At 39.1% G+C, this 26,355-nt stretch overlaps 1 protein-coding gene across 2 annotated transcripts; it reads right to left on the bottom strand.

Moving 5' to 3' along the window:
- Window positions 1-364: 364 nt before the first annotated feature.
- fam107b (family with sequence similarity 107 member B) lies at window positions 365-26,355 on the bottom strand. 2 transcript variants are annotated; one of them, XM_017466608.3, is made up of 4 exons: window positions 26,204-26,355; window positions 6,562-6,742; window positions 2,157-2,313; window positions 365-1,417 (listed from the first exon to the last, which is right to left on the bottom strand). In XM_017466608.3, the coding sequence occupies exons 2-4, from the start codon at window positions 6,687-6,689 to the stop codon at window positions 1,298-1,300; spliced, it is 405 nt and encodes a 134-aa protein (XP_017322097.1). In that variant the 5' UTR covers window positions 6,690-6,742; window positions 26,204-26,355; the 3' UTR covers window positions 365-1,297. The 2 variants fall into 2 exon arrangements, with proteins under 2 accessions (XP_017322097.1, XP_017322096.1); XM_017466607.2 differs by lacking the exon at window positions 26,204-26,355 and adding an exon at window positions 8,072-8,222.

Genomic DNA, 26,355 nt, shown 5'->3' with positions numbered 1-26,355 from the left:
TTTTTTTTACTTGGGCTTTGAACACAGCGATGTGATTTGAAGTGATGTGCTTCAATTAAATATTGCTCATTTTAAAGCTTAATAGTGAAAATATATTGAAAAACCAGCCAATACCCAAGGTTTCAGTATCGCTATCGCAAAAGAAAAAGTGGTATTTCTGGGCTGTGAATCGTCAGTCAACAGTGCTGAAGGATCACAATATGCTAATCTTGTTGGGTTTTTTTCCACCTACTCTTTTGCTAAACTCTCATAACTAAGTGTACAGTCTTACAGCTCATCTTCTGATATTATTCAAATCTGTATAATATTTAAATCTGTAAAATCAAAAGTGTTAACATATGAATTTGAGTCTCATCAGTCAAAATAACATGACAAAATAATATTTATTAAAAGAGGGTTTACAATTTAAAGACAGCATTACCGGTTCATTATTGGCTCAAATCTACATAAATCTAAGAGTCCTCAATACTGAACTAACAAATAAATGCATTGTTTCTAGAGGTTCTCACACTCAATAACTGCTATTCAGTTGTGGAAAACATACAAAGTGCTTTAACACAGCACTCTGTAACATACTGAACAAATATGTAAAAAAAAAAAACAAAAAAAAAAATCCTGAGACACATCAACCTAGATCTACTATTGCTTAAAAGAGATGAGTGCACAAAATATGGGAAATAAAACGGCAAAAAAGCAAGCTCTGTACATCACACAACAAATATTTGAACGCTGTACTGACAAGAATTCAAAATTGAAACTGTGATTTTTTTTATTTTTGATTTGATCATTAACCAGAACGTTCTCAGAAGACCCGCTCTCCATCCAAAACCAACCAAACAAATCTCATTATTTTGGCTTACAAGAGTCCATCCAGTGTCCCATTTTAAACATGTGGAGATAAAAAATAATTTAAAAATTCTTTGAGTGGTTTTTGTTTTTCACAAAAAAAAGCGAGGCAAAGAAAGAGAAACCAATGGAAAGAGACTGTGTATTTTCTGTTCATCTTGCCATGCAAGTTCACCAAACGCTGGCAGCCAGTGAAAACAAGGCTGCTTCGTCATGTCTGAGTGTGTGTGTGTGTTTTTTTTCTTTCAACCTCTTTGTTAGTTGCAGGTGTTCAGCATAAAGAGGTTAAGTGAATACTGGTCGTGTCTGCAAGCAGGCAATAGGAACCAAATGTGGTCACTTATTTCACAGGAACACAGGGAGCAAGAACACCAGGAAACCCCCATAAGCTGCAGTCCAGTTGCCATGTCATCATGTGCCATGGACCTTTCCCAAATCTATCCCAATGTGTCTAAGTGGTTCGCTCCTGCTCTTCCACCTCCTGTTTGGTTCTTCTTAGATTGCTTTTCATTTTGACAAATTCCGGCGTGTTCTCCTGCTCCTCATCCATCTTCTGTTGCTCCAGCTCCAACTAGAGACAAAGAGACAGAAAGGCTTTTCAGTCTGTACATATGCATGCCCTATTTTACCTTTTGCTATCTTGGTGCGTGTGTGTACGCGTACTAGGTGTAATGCATTGCTAATTTGTCTATCTGTTTAGTGCTCCACACATTTGTATCTGCATTCAGATTTAAATCCAAAGTGGCCTAAAATTGGAAAATTGCCTACAAACAGAAACACAGAGAACTCATAGAACCTGTGAATTCTGGCCCGGACAGTTCCTCAACCTCAGCTACTTCACTCAGGTTCATAACTGATCTCAACTAGAGTGTGAGGGACTGTTTTTCTTATCCCACTCATCCAATCTTTTTTGTTTGTTTGTTCCTGCATGATTTTTATTTATTTTCTTTATTTTAATTAAATAACTAATTTAGTTGGTTCTAGCTTCCAAAATATAAACAAACCAGTATCCTAATTTAAACCAATGTGCATTTAAGGACCACTGTACATTCATGTTAACTGTCATGGTTGTTGTTTGTCCAGTGAGCTTCTTACTCGTGAACAGCATTGCATGAAAGTAAAAACTTCCCACTCATGTTCCTTTTTTTGTTCCAGCCAGTGGGATCTAGTGTTAATTAGATGCCCTTTCCGGCAATCTTTCTTCAAAAACTAATAGTGCACCTCTGATTTGTATCTAGTTGTATTCATTTGGAACATATTATCTGTTCAATCTGACTAATGTTTTTGTATTCGATATGTCCTTCTGGTACCTGTTCAAGTTTCTGCTGTCTCTTCATGAGCTCGATCTCCAGGTCAGTCTGCTTCTTATGAGCTTCTTGCTCTGCCAGTTGAGCCTTCAGAACTTGATCTCTCTTCCTCTTCTCCATCACTTTCTGTAACTCAGGCTTGTTCTGTGGAGCCAGACCCCTAAGACACAAAAATGCATAATAAGAAAACACACTTCTAGGGAAGCATAATCCTACTTATGGAAAATACTGTTGCAGAGTATTAGACCAAATGAGACACATTTTTACTGTCCATGGTTAAAAATTGTTTTAAAAAAAAGTGATTTTGGATAACATCAGCATGTGTATGCACAAGAAATAATGATGAAAAGAGTGAGAATATCAGGCCACAACTGACATCAAGCAATGCCTGACACAGTTCTCCATGTGCCATCATGGTAAGCCCTGTCCCCAGATCAGGGAAAGTTACATAATCTGATGTTATGATCTTATATAATGTAAGAATTCTTCACATATACACACACACACACACACACACACACACACACACACCACACAATGGAAACTATAGTGTAACCAGTGTCAAACTAAACCTAATTAAATGATTGCATAGCTTTACTGCACCTAAATACTCCTAAATCCAAAAAAAGTTATGTCTCCTGTTCCAGTGTCTCAATTTTTTTCCAGTGTCTTCCAAATGGCACAACAGAAAAGAGGTCATGAGTTCAAATCTTGATGCCACAGCGCCATCCGTAGCCCATGGCCATGCATGATTAGGCCTGCTCTCTGGGAGAGATGGCCACTACATTTACATTTACGAGCTCATGTACATGGAAAAAGTCAGTCAGCGTGTGTTCAGTTGCCTTCTGACACTGCATATGAGAAACAGTCTGAAAAGATGTGGTGGGAGAGCCGCATAAGTCTCAGAGGAAGAGGGAGTGTGTGATGAGCATCGCCCTCACACTTTCTGCTTGTGCGACAGGAAGAACTTACTGTGTGAAAGTCCGAATAAACCTTTTGGATGAAATTGGGGTTAAATCTTCACTACTGTCTTATGATGGGTATGCAGTTTGCTCTGGGTTGGCAAGGCATATAAAAGCCATTGTGCTCAAGAATGGTCTGACTGAAACAAATCTTCAACATCTGGAAAGAAAGAAAGAAAATCGAAGGAAGGCAAAAAAGGCCAGAGAATGATAACGGATGACGGAAATGAGATGTGCTGCATGACAGGGGGTCTGTTTAAAAGCACCCTTGACACTCACTACAAACCTGATGGGAATAAACAGTCACAATCTGCCTTTTTTATCCAAAATTTACTTTAGACTGAATGCATGACAAAGTTGATTAGTACTCCTAAGCAGATTCAAAAAGTGAGCAATTTGGCAAAGCAGCTACATTTACATAAACTAAAGTAGAATGTGACTATTAATAGTAACTACTAATTATATTAGAAGAACATTATGAGGGCAATGAACATCACAACAATACAGCAATAACCTGTTGATGAAGCTATAAAGTGAACTATAAAGTTTCTTATAAACATCCCAAGTGACCTTTGCTCCAACTGATAATTTCTTATTGCCAAACCATCCATGCGGAACGGTCCATTTATGGGACATACTACGTTTCAGACATATCAGTATACGTAATAATGGCTGGTAATGATAATTAATAGAAAGCTTAATAGTGTGTTTCGAATGCCATACTATACACTATATACTTATACTATGCACTATACACTCTGCCATCTAATGTATGAATTTTAGAAGGGTAGTATCGTCTCAAATGGCACACTTTGGGTATTGTTCAAAACAGAAGTACATGCTGTTTACTGGTCGTGGACAAATCGAGTCAAACGCTCGTAATGCAATGGCACTAGCATTAGCGAAATAGCCAAACAGTTAACAAAAAATAATTGATACATTTTAATGTTTATGTTAATGTTTAATGTTAAGATGTCAATGATTCCTTTTATGCCCAACAAGACCTCAGTCACGGAGGCGCAATCGTCTCCGCAGGCGAATTCTGCTTGCACACTTTAAAATCAATATAGTAAGTTGTTTTTGTGGCTATGGCTGCTGGCAATGTAAACAGCATTTTTTTTCGTTCAGCATCTGAGCCCGATATATCCCCTCCCCATCCACTATGTAAGGAATGCGGCGACTGTTAAGTGCATGAAGTGTCCATCATTCCACACGTCGTTGTTTCTGTTGAATGAGTGCATCATCCGGGAACTTAAAGTTGTACTTTGGTTTTTGGGGTTTTCGTGAGCTGAACCCAAAAAGCAATAAAAAAAGCACACAGAATCCGGTCATTGACTTCTATAATCCATAACTAACCTTGTAATCGCAGAGTCACTAGCTAGAAGCAGCCACTATGACAAGTATGAGAGAAGTTTAAAGCACTTCCCAGGTTTAACTGGCTACCAATTCACACAGCACAGACTGAAAGACTAGAATACCCTCTCAGACAGACTCCACTTTCCATGATTTGCTCTGACTGCACAAATCTGAGAGATGAACTAAAATCCAACACAATAAAAGGCAGAGGACAAACACTTTATTACATAAACTCCTCCAGCTCGCACCGACCCGCTGTTATGTAATCCATGACATTGTAGTCTGCCTCCATCACGCTCTGCTCTTCACATTCTGCTCTGCCTGCTGAAACGATTATGTGACCACTTTAATCTTTAATATGCATACAAACACTTCTAAGTGATGAAGACGAAGGAGGGGGAAGAGACCGTGGGAGAGTGTGAGAGATGGAAGGAAAGGCGGAAGGAGGGCATAAAAACAAGAGTGATGTGAGGGATGATGCTGTACTCCTGCTTATGTAACTGTTCATCTCTGCTCATCCCTACGCTTGGCATGCATCACTGCTGGAACTAAGCCCAATCCAGACAGTGTAAATCTGCTATACTTTCAGCCATCTCACACACACACACACACACACACACACACACACACACACACAAACCAATACAATGCAATTCTACCAGTGATCATTTCTACTAACCATCAGCAGTGATGACAGTTAAATAGTTTAGATCTGTAGTAGACATGATTTATGTAATAACAATCCTCAACCACTCAAGTGAAAAGCAAGGACAAGGACGGGGAACTAATTTGGCATGGTTGTACATCTTCAGCTGTACTTCCTTAAAGCTATAAAACATATAATGTGTACCCAGGTGTGTATGTTCATCGAGAGAAGAGCAAATAACCATCAAGCAAGAGAAAGCGAGACAGAGACGGACATTACTGGCTTCATCTTAACATTTTTCCCCTCATTCCTGTCTGCTTGGAGACAGACAGCACGGTACGAAATGACCCGCCAGGAAAATGTTTTACATCAGAAATTGGCAGCTCTAACAATTTAAGGCTGTTTTTTCCACCTCTGGAGTGTACAGACACATTGAACCACATAAAAGCTGAACCCTGAGGCATGCTCCTGTATCCTATTGTCTGTTATACCACAGTGCTGTTGAATTCTTGAATCTGATTGGTCAGAAGGTGTTGATTAATTTACTTTAACAGCAGCTCAGTAGTGGTTCACAGGTTTATATTAAGATGCTTGTTCTGATATGTTCAATCATTTCTATAGCAACTCGTTCGCAGAGACTTGTACGATGAGCACTCCACCTAATCTATGACCAGTAAAGAATTGATTTAAAAACAAGCTGTTATTTAACAAAGAAAGCCACAAAATACGATGAAGTTTTCTGTGAGAAGATAGTTGTTTAATATTCATGGAAGGAGTCTCCTGTTTCAGTAGTTTGTAACCAACAGTAAGTTTTCTGCCATGGGAAAGTTTCTCTGGAACATGACAAACTGCTTTTTTCTTTCTCTCTTTTTTTTTTTAACCTTATTTCAGACACTTCAAGACAGAAAAAGATAAGATAAAATAAGATGGAGAAATTAGGGGGAAAAAGAGAGACTGCTGAGAAAATGACTGTTTATAGATATAATGGAACCGATAACAGGAACCATGGATAAAAAGAAAGACCTGTCATTAATTAATGTTTAAACTGTAATCATTGGCAAATGGCTGTGGTAAAACACTTCAGGACATGCTGTTACAGGAAAATAATAAATCTTTTTAAAAACACCACTCACCAATCCGTCTTGGATAATTTTCCTATAACAGCATGCTCTGCCATATTTGACTCCTTACTTAAACTCTGGTCAGGTGAAAGGCAAGTTTCAGTGGAGGTCATAAGATAGAGCAGTACAGCATGAGGAAAGTAAATATGATCAGGCTTCCTGCTCAGTAAATAACAGATCATGTGATGTGCTCTACAACACCATGCTGATGATAAGCTAGAATTAGTAGGTGGTGGTAGATATGAATCCTAATGCCAAGCAGAAAAGAAAGAAAGAAATCTAATTGAGATGAAGAAGATAGAGGAGACTTCTTGGAGGCTCACCTCTTCTGATTCATAAGGAGTTCTCGGTGGAGATCTTGGTGGTTCCTGGAAGTCTTCACTGGGTTGATGAGTTTCTTGGGCTGAATGAGCTCATCGCAGTCTCCATCCATGTAGTCCGGCTCTGCCATGATGGTCCGCACGCGAGGCAACAATCTTGTTGGCAACTCGGATTGGTCCAGACCTAAAACAAAGACAGAGAGAGAAACAGAAACGGGTCAGGTCTCAGATTTGGGTTCGTTGACCATAAAGTGACGCCCAAATGCCACCCTCAGAAAAGAAAAGAAAAATTAAATATAAATACTTGTGACAGCAATATGTTCATGGATGTGTCTTATGTATCTTTTCTAAAGTAAGAACATTAAAGCCCATAAAATTGGACCTTAAGGATCACTGATGTACTTTTGAGCATATATTTATACCCGAGAACAAAATGTACCTGTACAGTACTTTTATCCCTGACAGTGAAGGGAACTTTAAATAAAAAACATGAGAAGTCACCATCATTTTTATAACTAATATACATACATGCCAAATGTAAAAACAACAACAACAACAACAACAACAACAACAAATGAACAAAACCCCCATAAACTCAGACATATACTATTCCTTATGATATGTAAACCTCCCCTCAATCACACTCTCAAACAGCAACCGTTAAAAAACTTAACTGGTCTTCATTTACAATGATTTTTTTCCCCTAACTAACACCACACCCTTAATGTTACCACCCCAGTGACAAGCTGGTGTAACTTGAGAGAGAACTGATGTGCTAATCTTAGGTATGTGGACTGCATAATTCTTATTAAAAAAACTAAACAAACAAAAAAACCAGGAGCTGACACTAATCACAATCATTTAGAAAAACATGCATAAAAGCATATAATAATTAACAGAGTAGGCTGTTGTTGCTTCCTTCTCTGCCAATCAAATATTGTTATAGAAGTCAAAGCGGCTCAGTGACAGAAATAAATCAGAATCCTCAGAATTCCCCCATGAAATTTATTGCCTTATAAACAAGCTGAGGAGGGAACCGGAAAACGCATCCTGTTTACTTGGCTGTCATATCTACGAGTATATTACATTTAGTTATCACATAAATTACAACCCTGCAACACCACAGCTTCTGAATGAAAGGTAAATAATGGTATTGTTTATCTGGGAAGGTGCGTGTGTTGTACCTTTAATTAGCTCTTGGAATAAAGACTTAAATACAAAATCAGTGTCATTAAATTATTGTCAAAGATACACCAATTCATGTTTTCAAGTAAAAACATACATACTAAAAGTATATCCTAAAATTCAATTAATGGTACTAATCCATCTACTATCAAAAGTACAGTTTGGTATCTTTATTTCTGAGAGTCTACGATGAAACTTCTATGAAGAAAGTTGAGACAGAATGGAAGAACATGTGGATGATCTTCAGGAACAGTATTTCCCCCAAAGAAAATGGCTTAGTTCCATTAAACACATTAAATCTCGTATGAAACCGTACTGGAGATCTCACCTGGCAGGAGCGGGAACTCGGAGTACCTGAACACGGTGTCCATGTCGGATTAACGTAAAGCAGATGTTCAGAGTAAGGAGGTGAAGACTGAGCAGAGTTTCGATAAAGAGCAAAGCGATACACAGCGGCTCGCATTTGATGTTGTACTGGAGTGAAGAACTGCACTTATGAGTGTTTTATGATCAGCCCAACCCTGGTCGAGAATCCGTGATCCTGTAGGAGTGGGCACACGGGGGTTGCCAGATTGCACATATTTCACCCAGTCAGTTTACAATTTATTATGCGAACGAATAACCGGTGTTTCTTATTAAATTAAAGCCTCGTCCAGCTACAGATGGATGTTAATCGACAACATAAGGTGTTCGTTTTGCAGTATACTTTTTAAGTAATTGCATTTCCCGTCATTTAATAATAAAACCAATTGTGTGATATGGTGCACAATCTGGAAGCAGAGATGAAACCTTATCAAACTGTCCTATATTATAGAGCATTTATAGAGCTCTGTAAAACAATACCGCAATTATTTTTGTTCCACAGTTCTGCTCATAAATGTACATATTCCTGACAGAACCTGCAAAACGTTAATCATTAAAAAAAGAGGGATCATTAAAATTGCATTTAGTTTTTTATTTAGTTCTGCCCTGAATAAGCTATTTCACATGAGATGTTTACATATAGTACACAAGACTCAATAATAACTGAATTTACACAAATGAACCAGTTTGTTTTTTTTCCAGCAGCATTGTTTAAAGACCCCCCCCCCCCCCCCCCCCCCATTTACTGCTGCCCTTCAGAAACTACATAAGATATTATTTTGAAACACATAGATAACAGTTTACACCGATCACAGTTTTGAACAGTTTACATATGTAAAGTTATCAAGCATATGTAAACTTTTGAACTGGTTCATTTGTGTAAATTCAGTTATTATTGTGTCTTGTGGACTATATGTAAACATCTGTTTATGTGAAATAGCTTATTCAGGACAGGACTAAATAAAAACCTAAATGAAATTTTTATGATCCCTCTTATTCGAAAAAAAATATATGAACATTTTGCAGATTCTGCAAGGGGTACGTAAATTTTCCTCGCCGAAGAACCAAAAAGTCCAGGAGGTGGAGTCGGACCCATGCCAAATAAATAATGAGCTGGGATCAAGGGTGTTGGGGTGGACGCAGGAAACCATGAAAGTGTGCAGGTCGGTGCAGCTGGAGCCCGTGACTAAAGTGCAGCTCTGGTAAATTGTAATTGCCAAGATACAGTACCAATGCTACAAGATACAAGATACAGTACCAATGCTACAGTAATGGCGGGTCATGGGCTTAAACTCGATTTGCATTTCCCTAAAGAACTTTAACCTGATTTATTGTTTAGCATTATGGAAGGGTAGTTTTCAGTACTTTTTGTTTTGTGTAAGCTTTGAAAGCCTGGGGTTATTGTGGTATTAAATGTTTTGATATATAAACTTCTTCAGCATAGGTTTCCTAGTTCAACCCGTTTTGTGTTTCTCGGTTATATACGCACTATGGTTATTGCTTGGTGAGTGAATGTAATGTCACTCTACAGCCACTAGATGGTGCAAACTGACAACAAAACCAGTCTAACAATCCTGTTGGAACTGTATATGTACACAGGTGGGAACTATTCCAAAAGAGATCCAAATTAGACTGCTTTTAATATGAAATTACTGCATTTTCACAAACCTGGAATGGATAAGATGTAAAATACTGCATGCTGTTCACATTTCTCATGCATCACATGACCTCCAGCTTTTAAATTTAAGACCATGAATTATTCATAAGAACAAAACAAACAAAATTTTATTATATATATATATATATATATATATATTGTGTGTGTGTGGGTGTGTGTGTGTGTGTGTATATATGTGTGTGTGTGTGTGTGAGAAAGCTAAGGCTGGACTACTTCCTTCACTCGGATTGCTGAATTAAGGTTGTTTATCATATCCACAGGTCTACTATGTAACTAATCTCCTCAAGTGATATACAAATGCCCCATTATCAATTTATGGGAACCGAAACTTGCATTATTCAAAATAACCATACAACATATCTCTTCCGTTTGATCTAAAGCATTTCAACCACATATTAACACCTCTAACTGACTCACTGAGACGGCAATCATGAGTACAGAACATAAACTTCTCTAGGTTGATGTTAGGTAACAAACGTAAACACAATCAATATGAATGGTCAGCCACTACCACCACCACTGATAATACTAATAACAAAAACCCTGCCTGCCTCAAACCAATGCTTGAATTGTTCGTACAGAAGAACACCAGTGCTCTACAGAGCAGTGTGACTTCCCCTGTGTGGAACCGTGTCTTCAGAAATTATAGACATTTATCCCTTTTAAGATCAAGGGTGCGTGTATGTGGGGGGGGTGACTTTGTGTGTAAAGGAAATGCTTGTTAAACAGTCTACTTAGTCATTAATTAAGTAGACTTGAAGGTGTCGAGGAGGCATATGTTTATCAGTGCCTAGCCTGCTTTCATGTTGTTCAAAACCTTAAAAACACACACACACACACACACACACACACACACATCCCCACCCTTGCCACTTCCTATTGGTTCTGTGGGTGAGCTGGTCCTGAGCATGTGGAAAAGCAAATCACACAAATGTGTATTGAAGTTCATTGAGCAGAACTGTTTCTGTTCATCCACAGCAGAATTTGCACAAAGATAAGACATTTTGTCAACCGGTATCTGAAAACAAACTGAATCGATTAGGTCCATTGTGCTATAGTACATAGCTATCCAACAACTTGATCAAACTGTGACATTTACTATGTGAGGAAAACTTACTTCGCTAGCAGGGTTTTCGACACCTTTAGACAGACCTTTAGTTTTCACCACAGTATTTCTAAAAACTGCCTGCTTGTTCAATGTCACCTTTGTAAGAAGATAGCATAGGCAAATATTAAAACGTTAAAGTGTCAAAGTATACTGCTTAGAAAAACAAAAACAAACCAAAATAAAAAATAAAAAATAAAAAAACCCTTTTTTGGCCATGGCAAAATTCAGCCACAGTGACACTGGGTTTTCCCCAGACCATATTATTGCATGAGAGTATAAAATTATATATACATAAGTTGAAAATAGTTTCACATGCTTTGGATTTACTGAGGGTCGCAACCTCTCCGACTGACTCTTATAATGTCTCGATATGAATGATGCGCATGACATCTGAGCCAAAGTCACATGGGCTTCAGCTAGAGTGCACGTTTGCTCAAGTGTCTCAAGTGAATTATGTTTCATCATCACCACACATTTGGATTTTATGACACAATATCAACACCCAAACTAGAGACCTGTAACACGGGGCCATTCATCAGTTACAGCCTCCTCTATTACCATGTACTAATGCTAATGAGCACATATGTGTCACTGTGAGTAACCAAGAGGTCCCTAAAACAGAACACAGATGTACTAAAAAACGCCTGAATGAGTCGTTCGTGTTGGAGCCGGTTCAGCAGTGAGGATTAAAAATGAAAGCATCAGACAGAGTAGAGAGGATGGCCATGTCTTTGTCCGACTGTGCCGAGGTTCTCGGTGGGACCTGAAGTGAAAGAGCAATGAAGGGAGGAAAAAGGAGCAGCTGGCAGTCTATTACACCATCTGACCCTCTGCCTTTCTTGTGGAGTATGCTTTAGACTCGGCAGGAGGCCAAATTTACCCCGTCACTCTCCTTCAAACCCCCTTTAACTGGCTGCATGCTGCTACTGCATCACTCTCAGTTGTCATTCTAAACATGGCCACCAGTTTCTTCTTCAGACTTAAATTTTATTATACCCAGCAACAGACCTTTTTTTAACACCATCAATTCCACCGCAAGCCCCACACACACCCCAAATGTATAATTTCCCCTCCATCCTCTCACAGCCCTGCCCTGACTGTAATCCCTACTCCATATTGTTCTTTTCTTTCACACATTGCTCCTTTCATTCAAACAGATTACAATTTTACGAGTCCAATAAGTGTTCTCAGTTACAGCAATAGTAAAAATATAATAAAGTACATATTTGTGTATTCTATTCACCATTTTCAGCCATTTGGTAAATGCTCTGCTGACCTCCAACAACTCTGTCTACAAACATTCCAGAATAAATCTGCTTTGGATTGTGTTGATGTAAGTGCTACAGTTTTAAAATGCGAAACCTCGTCAACAAGCGACTGTAAAATACACGGTTTCTCTGGAAATTAATCTGCATTTGGATCTGAATCAGACCCAATTGCTGTAGTTTATTTATTTATTTGTTTAGATTTTACAATCCACAAAGTCAATAACTTCCCATAGAAATGGCAGTGTCAATGAACCAGTAAAGAAGAGAGAGAGAGGGAGAGAGAGAGGGAGAGAGAGAGAGGGAGATGTCTCACACATTACAGTATAACAGAACATTCCAGACATTATTCAAATTCAGATGCTTATTTAATAAGGCTAATTCAAACGTCTATTTGGTATTGGCAATAGTTTTTGGTGTTTTGGAGGAAATGGTTTAACTTTGTAACAGGTGCCACCGCCTGTTTTGCATCCCCTGCTGTCAAATGCCACCCCTCGCGTGTCAGAGATGACGAAAAGCTGTGAAAGCAGTTAGTCATACGCAAAGCTTTTTTCCCCCCACAACATGTGCTCATGTGATTCACAGTGTGTACTTAGAGGAAGACAGAAAACAGTTCATGAACCGGTGTATAGTATGTACAATATTATGCTCATTACCTATGAATCATCTTTATGAAACAACACACGATATTTGGAACATACGATAATTAGAAGAGAGCATCACTTTTTTAATTAGATTCAAATTCATGATTGCTTTCACAGGCATGCAAGGGGAGGCGTTTAACGGCTGAAAATGCAATATGGTCACAACAGCTGTTAGAAGGGTTACACCAAATTCGCAATTTCCTCCAAAACACCAAAAAGTCCCACCCATAGTGTCTGACTGACAGACATTGTTGACAGGGAAAATGCAAATGCAAAAAGGGATTGCATTTGTGTTTTATTTCTGAGTTTGAGGATTGTGCGTGTGTGGATGAGAAAGTGCCAACACAAATATAAGGATGGCTATTGTTTTTTTTTTTTTTTTTGTTTAAAAATTAATTAATTAAAAAAAAAATGTAAGATGGCAGCATCACACCAGTTTAAACATTGATTTTGGTAGCCGTTTCCCGTTGTTGTAAATATATGTCTTGCAATCAAATATGAATCGTCTTCAATCATAAACTCACACATAGTTAAAGCAATTGCAAATACACGCATGAATTAGCATTTTCTAATTAGCATAGGAATTTGAATAAAATCCAGATTATGCTGCCATACTACAGCTTTTTAAAGGTCCTAACCGTCTTGGCAGATCTCAGGGAATATGTTCTGCCAAATCAACCATGCACTCATATTCAAAACAAGGAAGTTTGCCTACAGACAAAAAAAAAAAAAAGTTTCAGAATGTTTTAATAATCAAAACAAACCACTTTTTAAAGAACAGCCCTTTAGAACTCACCAGAAAATTGCTTCATATCCCCCGAAAAAGACAGAGAACAACGAAAAAAAACCCTCATAGAGGTGCGAGCCCACCTGAGCATTTGTACAGTTTCTGATTCTTTACAGAGGCGCACTACTGAGCACTTGAAGCAGGTCCGCTTGACACATTGTGTAGTGAATTTGAAAAACAGTCAAATAAAATGATGAATAAGTTGAATCAGTTGGACTTATCTCGGACTGAAAAATAGCAGTACCAACATGCTGTCAGAATGCTTAGAAAGTAGTTTCAAAAACAGTCAAAGCCTTCTACACTAAAAACCATCATTCAGACATGTGAATCTGATTCTCTACATGCTCTAATTAACACTGTACATGTTTCTGCATCCCTTGGCACTGCGAGTTCAAATTGATGTGCCTGTTAGTAAAATCCAAACCACCTGATCTCAAAGAACGAGGTCAAACTCGAGGCTCATCGGTTAGTGTGTATCAGGAGAACACGTAGGTGGTTTGTGTTTGTGTGAAATCTATACGGCGGTACTGATGTAGTACTAAGTATCAGCACTGGAGGGAAGGGGTTACTGGCTATAAAACTGGCATCAATTCAATCCAATTTTATTTGTATAGCGCTTTTTACAACGGTCATTGTCTCAAAGCGGCTTTACAGAAAATATATAAACAGGATACAGATTTTAAGTGTGTGGATTAATCCCAATTGAGCAAGCCGGTGGCGACAGTGGCAAGGAAAAAACTCCCCAAGATGTTAAGAAGAAGAAACCTTGAGAGGATCCGGAGTCATCTAGGTAACAACGGTTAGAGTGAAAGTAAAGGAAAGTTCATTATGGCTTTTATATGAAGTCTGCTTGTTGAACTAGTCCACTGTTCAAAGGAGTGCAAAACAGTATCAGATTAGAGATTTTCTTATTTGAACCTATACCCGGTATTTCATGCGGTGAACGTATGTGGTGCAGCAATTCAGATCTTGCACTGAACGGACACAACGTCATCATGCAATAACATAAATTGCCAATCCAAATAAGTGGATGCATCTCAATCAATACAAAAAAAAAAAAAAAAAAAATCCACTAGATGGCCTACATTCCTGTTTGAAGTACCAGGACAGAAACGCATGGGATTAAATGAACAAATTTATATGACATGTAATGTCAGAAAGATATCGGTCCTGCCGGTTGTTGATAAATGCCAGTGGTGATGTTTTACAAAGCGAGTATGTAGTCATGTTGCTGGAAATTGAGTCATCAGTGTCCCGATGTGTACTGAGCCAAGGTCCTTACCATTGCCTGAACTCATGTACACGATATACTACAGATTCACAACCTAGGGAGCTGATCGAGATGCACCTAGTGTCCGGTATTTGCTGAAAACCAGATGTCTACATTACTCAGAACTCAGCAGTGACATTAAACAACATCCAATGTCCAGCGGTATTCTTTTTTAATCTGTTGACGGGGAAGTCAAAAGATACATCAAAAGAGTTACTGCATTTGCTCGTACGCTGCTCCTGTAGGCCTTGATAATTAGTTTTCTAGTTGACCTAAATGCGTTGCATTAGAAGAAGCAAATGTACAAAACATTGCGTGTAATTCATTGGAACCTATTGCAAAAAATGAGTTGTTGTATGCATGACTTTGGCATTTAAGACACTTCCTCTCTAAACTTCCTCAAAACTATTGTAATGTGTGTATGCATGCGATATTTTGCTTGGAAACAGTGCTTACTGTACTGAAATATGACATGTTTACTCCCTTAGGAAAAAAATAATCATCAGGTGACTTATAAGATCATGACTTTTGCTATTTGATAACACATGACACACAGCATGCTGGATGTAAACCAGTGGTTTCCAATTCCACATCACACCAGAAGTTATTTCCCTAGGATGGGATTGTGAACCACTGGTCTATATTCTGTCCTGTGTGTTTTTATCAGCTGGTCATCATATTTCATAATCTAATAAATCCTCTGAAATATTTCTCACAATACACTGATCAATGTAGGCAATTATAGTTACTTTTCTACCATGGTGCTGTTGAATTTGTGATTCTGAGTAGTCAGAAGGTGTTGATTCTTTTTTTTTTTTGGTCACAATACATTACAGTTCAGTAAAATGCTTTTCAGAGTCAGCGACGATACGGTGCCGTTAGAGCAGACATGATTAAGGGCCTTGCTCAAGGGCCCAAAAGTGGTGCTACGGCTTGACCACCGCCGGCCTTCTGATAAGTAACCCAGACCCTTTAACCACCGAGTCACCTGCACAGACTCGTCCATATCATTTAAAATTCAAATCTGCTTTCATTTAAAGAAAATACATTATAGCCGCTCTTGTGAAGATTTAAACAGCCAGCTGTTTATTTAACATTTATAGGAGGAGTCTCAGTGTCAGCACTTTTAACAATCAAAGGTACAGTAAGGTTGTAATTTTAAGTTTTCAGAGCAGAGGACTTTATGCTTAATGGTTTATTATAATGTAATGATAGCAGGAAATAACTTGTTCTGTGGATGCTTTGCAACATTACATATAAATATAGATGAATAAAAAGTATAGCGTCATTCTTTAATACATAAAAATGAGCCGTTATAACTCTTGTGGCATAAGAGGAGTAACACACACACACACACACACACACACACACACACACACACACACACACACACACACACACTCTGGACTGATAAGTTTGTATCTGGTCCGAATCATAGTATCCTGTCACTGATGATTTGCCTACAATGGCACATAACAAAAGGTTTTATTAATGATTTAAATAAAGTTGTTAAAATAGCTACCACCATATTTGACTAGCACTACCACACACCCACACACTCACATACACTGTTGCCTAAACAATCATAAGCGCAAACACACACATACAGATTCATGTTTCAGAAGAAATGCTAAAAGAAATGGGGACTGGTGTCTTAAATGGTGTAAAAATGTGTCTGAGCAGATTGAGAATACTGGAACTTTGCGTTAAAACAACTGAATTAAAACACAGCTTGCACTGTACTACACTTATGAAATCTAAGCACCGATCAGTAAGTGCTACGTTTACTGTAGTGTTCAAACTTTTCTTTAACTGTAAGCTTGTGTTCCTGTGTCCACAATGGTGTCTTGCTGTAGATTTCCTCCAAAGAGCAAAGTGCAGTATACAGTAGGTACTCAACCATTTATCCACCATCAGAATCCATTATGGGATTTCATAAGCACACTAGGTATTCCCCACCATGCATTCGTACATGATTACAAATTGCCGGGACACTCAAAAATAGTGCACTATACAGAAAACAGAAAAACGGTAAACAGTGCACTATAAAGAACACAGGGTGTGATTTGTCACGTAGCACGAATTGCTACCATAGCAGTGCGTCACTCCCTACGCCATAACATGTTACAACCTGCAACTCTATGGAGACCTGGTGTCTCAATGGAGCACATAAAGATCCTGAGTGAGGAAACAAAAATAGGAAGGAAATACGGCAACATATCTCCAGTGCCTGTTTAAATATAGGGTGCCCCAGAAGTCTCCATACACAGGGGGATATTAACCCTTTTTAACAATTTTTCATTCTTATTTTATATTATATAGCCTTTAAGAATGCCTTTAACAAAAGAAGAGCGTACTGAAATCATTCGTGGATTTTAATAGGAAACATGGCAAGCACTGTTGCCAAACTTGTCGATAAATTCAAAAAGACTTTGCGGACCGACCGAGAAGCAGACGTCCACAATCATCCACTGACGAAGACACAATCGACGTGGTGCAGGCGTACATAGTCCCCTATGTACGGACACTTTTGGAACACCCTGTAGAGTAAACTATGCAGAGAAGGCAGAGTATTCCAGACAGGTTGGGTTTTGTTGTTGTTATTTAAATTTAAGATTAAAGGGAAGATAAAACTTTCAGCCAGGACAGAATGATAAGATGTTACCTGTCCTGTCTTGCCCATAGACCAAACACAGCAAGTAAGGATCACCTCACCCACTACAAAACATATATTTTGGCCCACACAAATCTATTATCACAAACAAAAGGCCTGACATTAACAGGCTCTCTATAAATATTAACACTCATGATCACACCCAGGACTTTTCTGCTGTGTAATGTCTTAACAAAAACTATTACTGTAACTAAAAAAGCAAACCACTCCCCCTGCTTCTGTGACTTGCCTTCACTCGAATTCTGATCTGGCTGTTTTTCCAAATCGAGCAAATGCCAGAGGGATACAGATTACGACAGACGAGGAATTTCCGATACATGATCCTGCTTGTTGAAATATTTGCGCTTTATCTACTTGTATATGTGAAGATCCTGTCTCTATATATACTTGGTCCATGTTGCATCATGATTCTGGGGGGCAGGGCATTTCTTCTACCGTATACACATATTGCAAGAGGGATAAAAAAAATTATTTAACTTGAATATAACCCAAGTCAACACTGATTACAATAAACATTCTACAGCAACTGGTCTTTCATTAGGACCTGCATTTGGACCAGATGCCTGCAGAGGTTCAAAAGAAAATGACATCAAAAGTTTCTTTAAACTCATTAAAATGCAATATCTATCCATGTATATATGTGTGTGTGTGCACGCGTGTGTATGTATGTTTGTGGTCTGCCAACACAGCAATGACTGAATAGAGTGAATAGACTGATGACAACATAATTTACGTCACAATGCAGGAATGTGATGAACCTGCAGAGGCTCTTTATTGTCCTGCTGCACTCAGAGGAGCTCAAACAGCAGCCTGAGTAGTGCAAACAAAGGCGCACACACACACACACACACCATTGCATCACTGCTTGTTGAGGGGTAATTATTTCTTCTTGGACTTAAATCCAATTATTCAGTACCTGTGTGGTTCTATATACAGTATAACTATATATTGCAATCATGTAGCTGATGTAGACCTGTCCACCTGACATTTGGGGACATATGGCTTAATGGCCTGTACCACTGTGTTCAGAGCACTATACGACTATATCAACGTGAGGCCAGTGGATATAGCAACTGTTCCAAAAGGGTCAGGTGTGTGTGTGTGTGTGTGTGTGTGTAACAGCTGTGTGCTGTAGAACAAAGGTTGCAGTATAGCAGACCTATAGATTCTTTTCAGCTGTGGCAGGCACCTGTTACGTCAAAAATGAGAGTTGTGCATGCATGCGTCTGTGTGTGAATGAGAGAGAGAGAAGAAAAAAAAAAGAAAGGAGGGATGAGAGCAGAGAAAGTAGCTTTTGGGACGTCAAATAGATGGAATGCTTATACACAACAGTATGTCGTTTTGTATTATACTCAGTTAGGGAAATATTGAGGAAATAAATATAAAATAAAACGTTTTTCATAACACATTATTATACAGCTCTTTCAATATACTATACATAGCAGTTGATTTGTATAATGGTGGGGTAATCACTAGTTTTACCGTGGCACCAAAGCTGTCTGACCATAATCCACCTTCTATACCGCTTATCCTTCAGGGTCACGGGGAACCTGGAGCCTAAACCACTGAGCATAAGGCACAAGGCGGGGTACACCCTGGACAGGGTGCCAGTCCATCGCAGGGCACACTCACATACTCATTCACACACCCATTCATACACTACTGACACTTTGGACGTGTCAATCAGCCTACCATTTCATGTGTTCCAGCTAGGACTGCACAATTAAACGAATATTGATCTGGATTACGATTTTGACTGCCCACGATTACATGAACATGATCAACTGCGATACTGACTTTAAAGTTCGTCCTCCGCTCACAGAAAATTCCTCTGTGCATCAAATAAAGCTCTTCCTAAACTTATAGCCAGTCACCATAGAGTGGCGCAGGGATGACTTCGTGGTGTATGCCAAAACCCGGAAACGGATTAGCATTTTAGCGCTCAAGCTGCCAGCTTCACTTCGTGCTCCAGCGCTTGCACAAGGGATATCATGACACGGACATGTCGCTAAATGTTGCCGGGGACATTAAACGTAATCACGCCGAACAGGAAAAAAAAACTCTGCAGACAAACTGGTTCAAGTGTGCTGTGCACAATTCAAAAAACACGTGGATGAATATTCATCCACAGAGTAAATCCGTATTATGGAAAATGTTTTAAATCAAGTTTGGAAACGTTATCGGAAGCTCGGCGATGGTGACGAAGTCGAGCGACCGTGGTGTAGTTCGTTTATCGCATACAGTTAGCTGTTTATTTCTGCCGATTGTATTTAAGTTTCAAACTTCATAAAAGTTGTGTTCATTTGTGAAAATGATCTTGATGGACAAAACATGTTAGTGTTGTAAACTTTTGTTGGTCACAGAACTTATTTTTCTGCAATAGTACAAAAGTCTATGTGAAAATCCTATTGGGTTTTTGTCGAGGGAACTGGTGTGATGCTAACATCCGGGTTCCGGTACAAAATGACATGCGCCACTCTACTGGGTGACTTGGCTGCGTCTCTCCTCCTGTAAACACTTATTTCCTATTCTGCATATGCCTGAATTGTTTTCATTGAAAATTTTTGAGACGACACCTGTTCTGCATATTTGTGTTGTTGTGAAGGATTCTATTCAGGGGTTGAATCATTTGGAGACTGGAGAAGTCATTACAAGTTGCATTTTCAGTTGAATTTTGGGAAACCACTTGAAGCATTCGTTGTGTTGAACTATTTCAATTGCTTTTGTTTCATTTGTTCCTTTCAAACAGCTGAAAGTCAGTCAATTTTGACAATAAACCTGATTTCCAATGGGGGTTGAATCATTTTGATTGCAGCTGTAAATGTACAATGCTTTGCCATGTTGGTTTGACACAAAGACAGGGTCTAAAGTGACATGCTCTGCTGTGTGTCTCTCATTAATAAAATTTGAGACATTAAATGACAAATGGATAAAGACCATAAAAGGGGTCTAAAGGAGTAATGACACTTTTACAAGGTAGCGATATTCGTCCATTTTTGTGATCGTGGTGTTTTTATAAGAGGAGAGGATCTGAGGTTCTCTGTTGTGTCCGAGTGGACAGATAACAGTAATTGTCTCTCATTGGCTCTCTAGCAGAATAAGAAGGATTAGTGGAGACCCTGAAAACACACATGCATAAGTGTGTGCACACGCTCACATAGACACTCACTCACATAGACACACTTTAAAAACAACAACTGTTCTCGTTATCCAGACTGTGAGACTAAGCCATCCAGACTGCTGATCTGGCACTGTCCATCAATACAGGCAGGTGGCACGTCATCTCTTTCACACAGAGTATTCTAATGGACTACTTCTTTTTATACATACGTTTTCAAATGTAACCTTAAAATTTTAGAATGAACAAAAATAGCATTAAAGGCGTAAAAACCTACACCGTTACAGTTATAGATGCTTTGCTTCAGTAATTTCGTGTCTGCGTCCTCCTCCAGTATGTATTTATTTTTAGGCCTGGACATTAAACTCCATCAGTACTTTCTCCATGAGCTTGGGAGGAAGAAAAAAAGAAAAGGAAAACACTAGAGTAATATTTCTGCCTATTTCAAAGCTATGAGCTGAATTTAAAAAAAAAAAAAAAAAAAAAAACAATGTGCACCACAAATCTCAAGGTGGATCAATTACTCTGTGGACTCCACAACACCCCCCCCCCTCCCCCGCCCACACACACACACACACACACACACTTACTTCACATTACAGCAACTTATATACACAGGAGATGTGTCTAATGGCTCAAACGCATAATGATCACTAGCATTACATAAACCACTCCATCTCCACAACCATAACATCCTGGTGTTTTACTTAAGTTCACTTGCATTTCATCCAGCTGTGTAGCTCAGAGGTTTATTTTTTATTTTTTTGGTGAAGAGGAAATCTGCATTGTGTCTCTGCGAATGCAGGCCAAATTCAAACGCTCTTGCATCATTCTGTATTAGCCTATATTAAACATCCCACCCGTGGTGATACAGACAGTGCATGAGCTCCTCCCCCTCCTCCATATTTCTCTCTGCCTCCAATCCCTCACAGCTGTGGGATAGTGGGCACGGGCCGGTGTTTCTTTGTTTGCGGAAGAACAAAACAACAAAGCTATGCTTTGGATGGAAATGACGATGTCAGTTCAATACTGTATTTAAGAACATTTCTAGCGGTTTTACAATTTCATAATATAGCCATCTTTTTCCACACATATCTTTGTGTAGTCATTATGTGAATGCTGACCTGAAGACCAGATTAATGTGTCTCGCTGTGTTAAAGATGTATATGGCTGAAGAATCACATGACTGCAAGCTAAGGCTTGTTAAACATTTATACCACACTATAAGACCAGACGAGATGTGTTGTTGCAGGAAAATAATCAACGATGTTGTGGTGTGATGAGATCAACCCCAAAGTTCTTTATTTTCCGATTAACCCCATGGTTGTTGAATGTTTTGAAGACTCAGAGAATGCATTACTCACTGGAGTTATAATGACAATTCTTGACCTGACTAATGAGTCAATTTAGGCCTAATGAATCAATTAAAATTCTCAGACTTCACAATTATACATATATATTATATTTTTCTTTTAAGTTAATCAAATATAACATAACTGAGCATTAACATTTGCAAAAATTGTTATTGTGATCACGTCTCTGCGTTTCAAAAATCAACAAAATACATCATTTGGACAGGGGTGCCCAAACTTTCGCATGCAACCATATCAGAGCATGCACATTAATAATAATAAACATCTTTTGTGTGCACGTCTATAGCCTACAGTATCACTGTTCTGAATAGGGCATTTATAAACACTCTCGCTTACGCCGTCTGCTTTCTAATGCAATCATCCAATCAAAGCACAGGGCTGAGAGTGGAACAACACAACTCCACCGCATGTCAAAATCCAGTCCCTGGATGCTGAGGTCACTGTAGAAATCCATGGCAACTAGAAACAAAGGATGTAAACAAGCAACTCGTGCTTTCGAGTTGAGGAATACAGAACACAGACGCATGCTGAGTCGTGACTTACTGCCTAAGAAAAGTGTGATGCACCAGCAGAGAGATTTTAACTACGCCATGTTACTTTCTCAGAAGATTACAGTGAAAGAGATAAGTAAGAACATGGTGGCAGAATTAACACTTAGAACCACCAGAGGAAGCAGGAAACCGCCAAACATAGGGAGGCATCAAAGTTCAGCTTGGCTACAGAGGAAGCGCATGTGGCATCAGTGTGAACTGCAGATCAAGACTTATATAGTGGTGTTTAAACGTTCACTTCCAAACATTCATTTTGAATTTCTTTTATTGTAGTTCAGTATATACAGCACACCATCTACATTCAACTAGAAATGTATTGGCACCCTGTGTACAATGTGCCATGAATAGCTGACCATAAAAGATGATTAAAGCATATAATGAAGCTTTGTTTTCCTCCCCAAATAATGAATTTACCTAACCAATCATTAAAAAAAAAAAATTTTTTGTTTTCGACTAATAATATTTTGTGGCACCTCCCCTGTAATGTCCCCCGTCTCTCCAAGTAATTTCAATCGAGGTTGAAGATATTGTAAAGCAGTGGTCACCAACCCTGGTCCTGGAGATCTACCTTACTGAAGACTATCGGTATGTCTCACCCAGCTCTCTAGTTCAGTAAGCAGTGCACTGATCAGGGAGTTCACTGTTTTAACGGCTGTCTCGATCACAAAATCCTTCCAGTACATGGGAACATTTACAGCCAAAAAATAATAATAAAAAATCCCACAATGCACCGCAAAAACCAGGAGGTATCCATGCTCACTGTGTTCCCTTAGCGAAAATGACGTCATGAACGCTTGACAAGGACGCAAGATCGCACAAGAATGCATATTGAAACGGCCATACCGTTTAGCGCCAACCATAATTGTGACCGTCTAATCGTTGCCTTAAGAAGTTCTTGATCAACTAAAACAGGTGTGTTAGATTTTGGTTGGAGATGAAACCTGCAGGAAGGTAGGCCTGAAGAAAGGAATGGTGACCACTGTTGTAGAGGCTCTGAATCCACTCCTCCATGCTGAACATTTCAAGCTCCTTTATATTAATAGATTGGTGTAAAATGTGGACTGTCCTCCTCATCTCACACCACAGATTTTAAATAGAGTTCATATCAGGAGACTGAAATGGCCGCTGCAAAACATTGATTTTGTGTTCCAACAACCAGTTGTGTTGACTTGAAACAACTGAGAGAGGGACAGGTAGAACTGAGAGAGGGACAGACAGACAGACAGACAGGGACAGACAGAGAAAGAGAGAGAAAGACAGAGAGGGACAGATAGACAGACAGTGAGAGAGACAGACAGACAGCACGAGAGAAGGACAGAGAGAGAGGGAGAGAGAGAGACAGACAGCACGAGAGAAGGACAGAGAGAGAGAGAAGGCCAGACAGACAGAGGGAGTGAGAGATGGAAAGAGTATGAGACAGACACAGTATGAGAGAAACAGACACAGTATGAGAAAGTTAATATGAATTAATATTAAAATATGAATTAATGCTTGAGGTTATTATTTTGGCCAATAGGAGTCAAGAGCAGTAAAAAAAAAAATAAAAAAAAAAAAAAATTATTGTAGAACAATTTTACAAATGCAGACAATGTGTTCTGGGAAGTAGTTTATTCTCTTCAATCTTGATGAGATTAAAAAAGAAACAACTTTCCAACTGCTGTATGTACTTAGTAGATAAATCTAGTCAGCGTGTACATGCAGATCTGTACTCGAGACTTGAATGCGCAGTATGGGCAGAATGCAGTGTGGACCACAGTAGCCTGCTGACTCATGGGAATGTTTGTGTTGAGCGCTATCAGAGAATAAAGCAGGGATTCCAGCTATCAGAGTCACAGCTGCACAACCAATTACACCAATGATTGAGAATCACTGCATCAAGATCATTCTCACTGTTCTTTGGTGTCTAACAGAGGTAGCTTTATTAGTGATACTTTGCTTAGTCATAACAGATTTCTGAGTAGTCATGACACCTGTTTCAGAGTGAGTCACACACTGTGACAATCATCAAACAGGACAGTCGGACAAACAGCTGCTTCAGAATTCATTCGTTCTTCTTCAGTAACCGCTTTATCCTGATCAGGGCTGTGGTGGATTCAGAGCCTATACACACCAAGGGGCAATTTTAGCTTAGCCAAACATTTGGTTTTTGGGGGGAAACTGGAGAACCTAGAGGAAACCCAGGCGGACATGGTGAAAACATGCAAATGCCATCAACTAGGGAACCATGGAGCTGTGGGGAGGCAACACCACAAAACAAAAATTGATCCATATGGGTAAAAAATGATGTGTTGCTGGGGTAAACCCCTGTGTAACTGCTAGGATATCTTCATACTTGATGCCAGATTGGTGTCAAGATGCACTTGAGAGTGTATAGAGATGACTGTTCAGTCCTCTCACCATTGCTCACATTACTGCACAGGAAAGAAAAGGACATGGCCGCGCTTTCGTATTCACGTTCTCACTTTCTTCTTTTTCCATCATTTCTCTCGTCCTCACGGGGTTGTGTACAAAGACAGAAAGAAAACTAGGAAGCAACAGAGGAAGAAAGAGGGAGCTACACAGAGGGTTGGGGGGGGTGGGGGGTGGAGGAAAACTAGTTCAAAGATCACAAAACAGATGTAAGGCATTTGACAAAATACTCCCCAAATAGCAAACACATGTGGTCAGGATCTACCCCTCCCGGCCCTCCAAGTCCCCACTAAACTGAGGAAGTCACTCCGGTACACACAGCTCGCTGTCACTGGAGTTCGACTACAAACATTTATCACTGTCTGATCGTGGCATAGGTGTAAGATTTGAGCAACTTGGGTGTATAAATAGTTTCTTTCACAACACGGTTCTGACTGTTGACTCAGTCACTTCTGAGAAAAACAAAAGGAACTTATAATCTGATGTCTACATAGAGTTGTGTGAGCACAGAATAAGAAAAAGTGCTTCAAAAGACTAGAAGTGTGAAGAAATGGAAAATATGACCACACACTCGCACTGCAGAGTACATGACATGTGGTCTGATTCACTGTATCTCTCTCTCTCTCTCAGGTTCTTCTGAACTAAAACTAAAGCAGGCATGTAATTTAGTCCACACATCTGTCTTTACTATACATTGTGCTGCTAGTCTATCACTTACAGATCCACTTATATACCTAATAAACTGGCAGATCATTGCATTATGAGGTGTGCTACAGAAAACTAACGTCAGTGTATCTTGATGGTGTTTTGTTATCAGTTTAGTAATGCAAATGAGTGATTTAACGAATGCAACGCTTTGAACAACACATAGACGTCTAGTACAGTTGAACCTGCAGTTTACTAACAAAAGCAAACGCTATGAATGACTTCAACCAGCAACGCACGCGGACTTACAGGGTTTTTTAGCCGTTTTTTTTTTTTTTTTTTTTTTTTTTTGTGGGATTGGTTTTTTAGTGAAACTATTGTTCCAGTTCCAACCTAATCACCTAGATTTCAATTTCCTTCACTCCTCGTTGTCAGAGCAGAAAGTTACAGTGTGATATTTAAAAACAAAAAAAAATTAGGCGAGCTTTCCTTTCAGCAGAAACGACATCAAACACCCGCGTGCCACACAACAACATAATAGATGCGCGTGCTGTTAAAACCTTTAAGACACGTACCTTAATGTTTTGTTTAGGTTTTCTTTACTTTAAAGCACACTTTTCTGTCGAAGGAACTCAGCTGGGCGGTAGAAGAAGCCGCATGGGTCTGTTTCTTTCGGGCACTTGTCTCCGTTTAGGTGTGTCTTCCTATGTGTCCTGAAACAGTTGAG

The sequence above is a fragment of the Ictalurus punctatus genome, chromosome 4 (genome assembly GCF_001660625.3).
Source record: "Ictalurus punctatus breed USDA103 chromosome 4, Coco_2.0, whole genome shotgun sequence".
In the NCBI taxonomy this organism is placed as follows: domain Eukaryota; kingdom Metazoa; phylum Chordata; class Actinopteri; order Siluriformes; family Ictaluridae; genus Ictalurus; species Ictalurus punctatus.
This window is presented reverse-complemented; position numbering and strand designations above follow the sequence as displayed.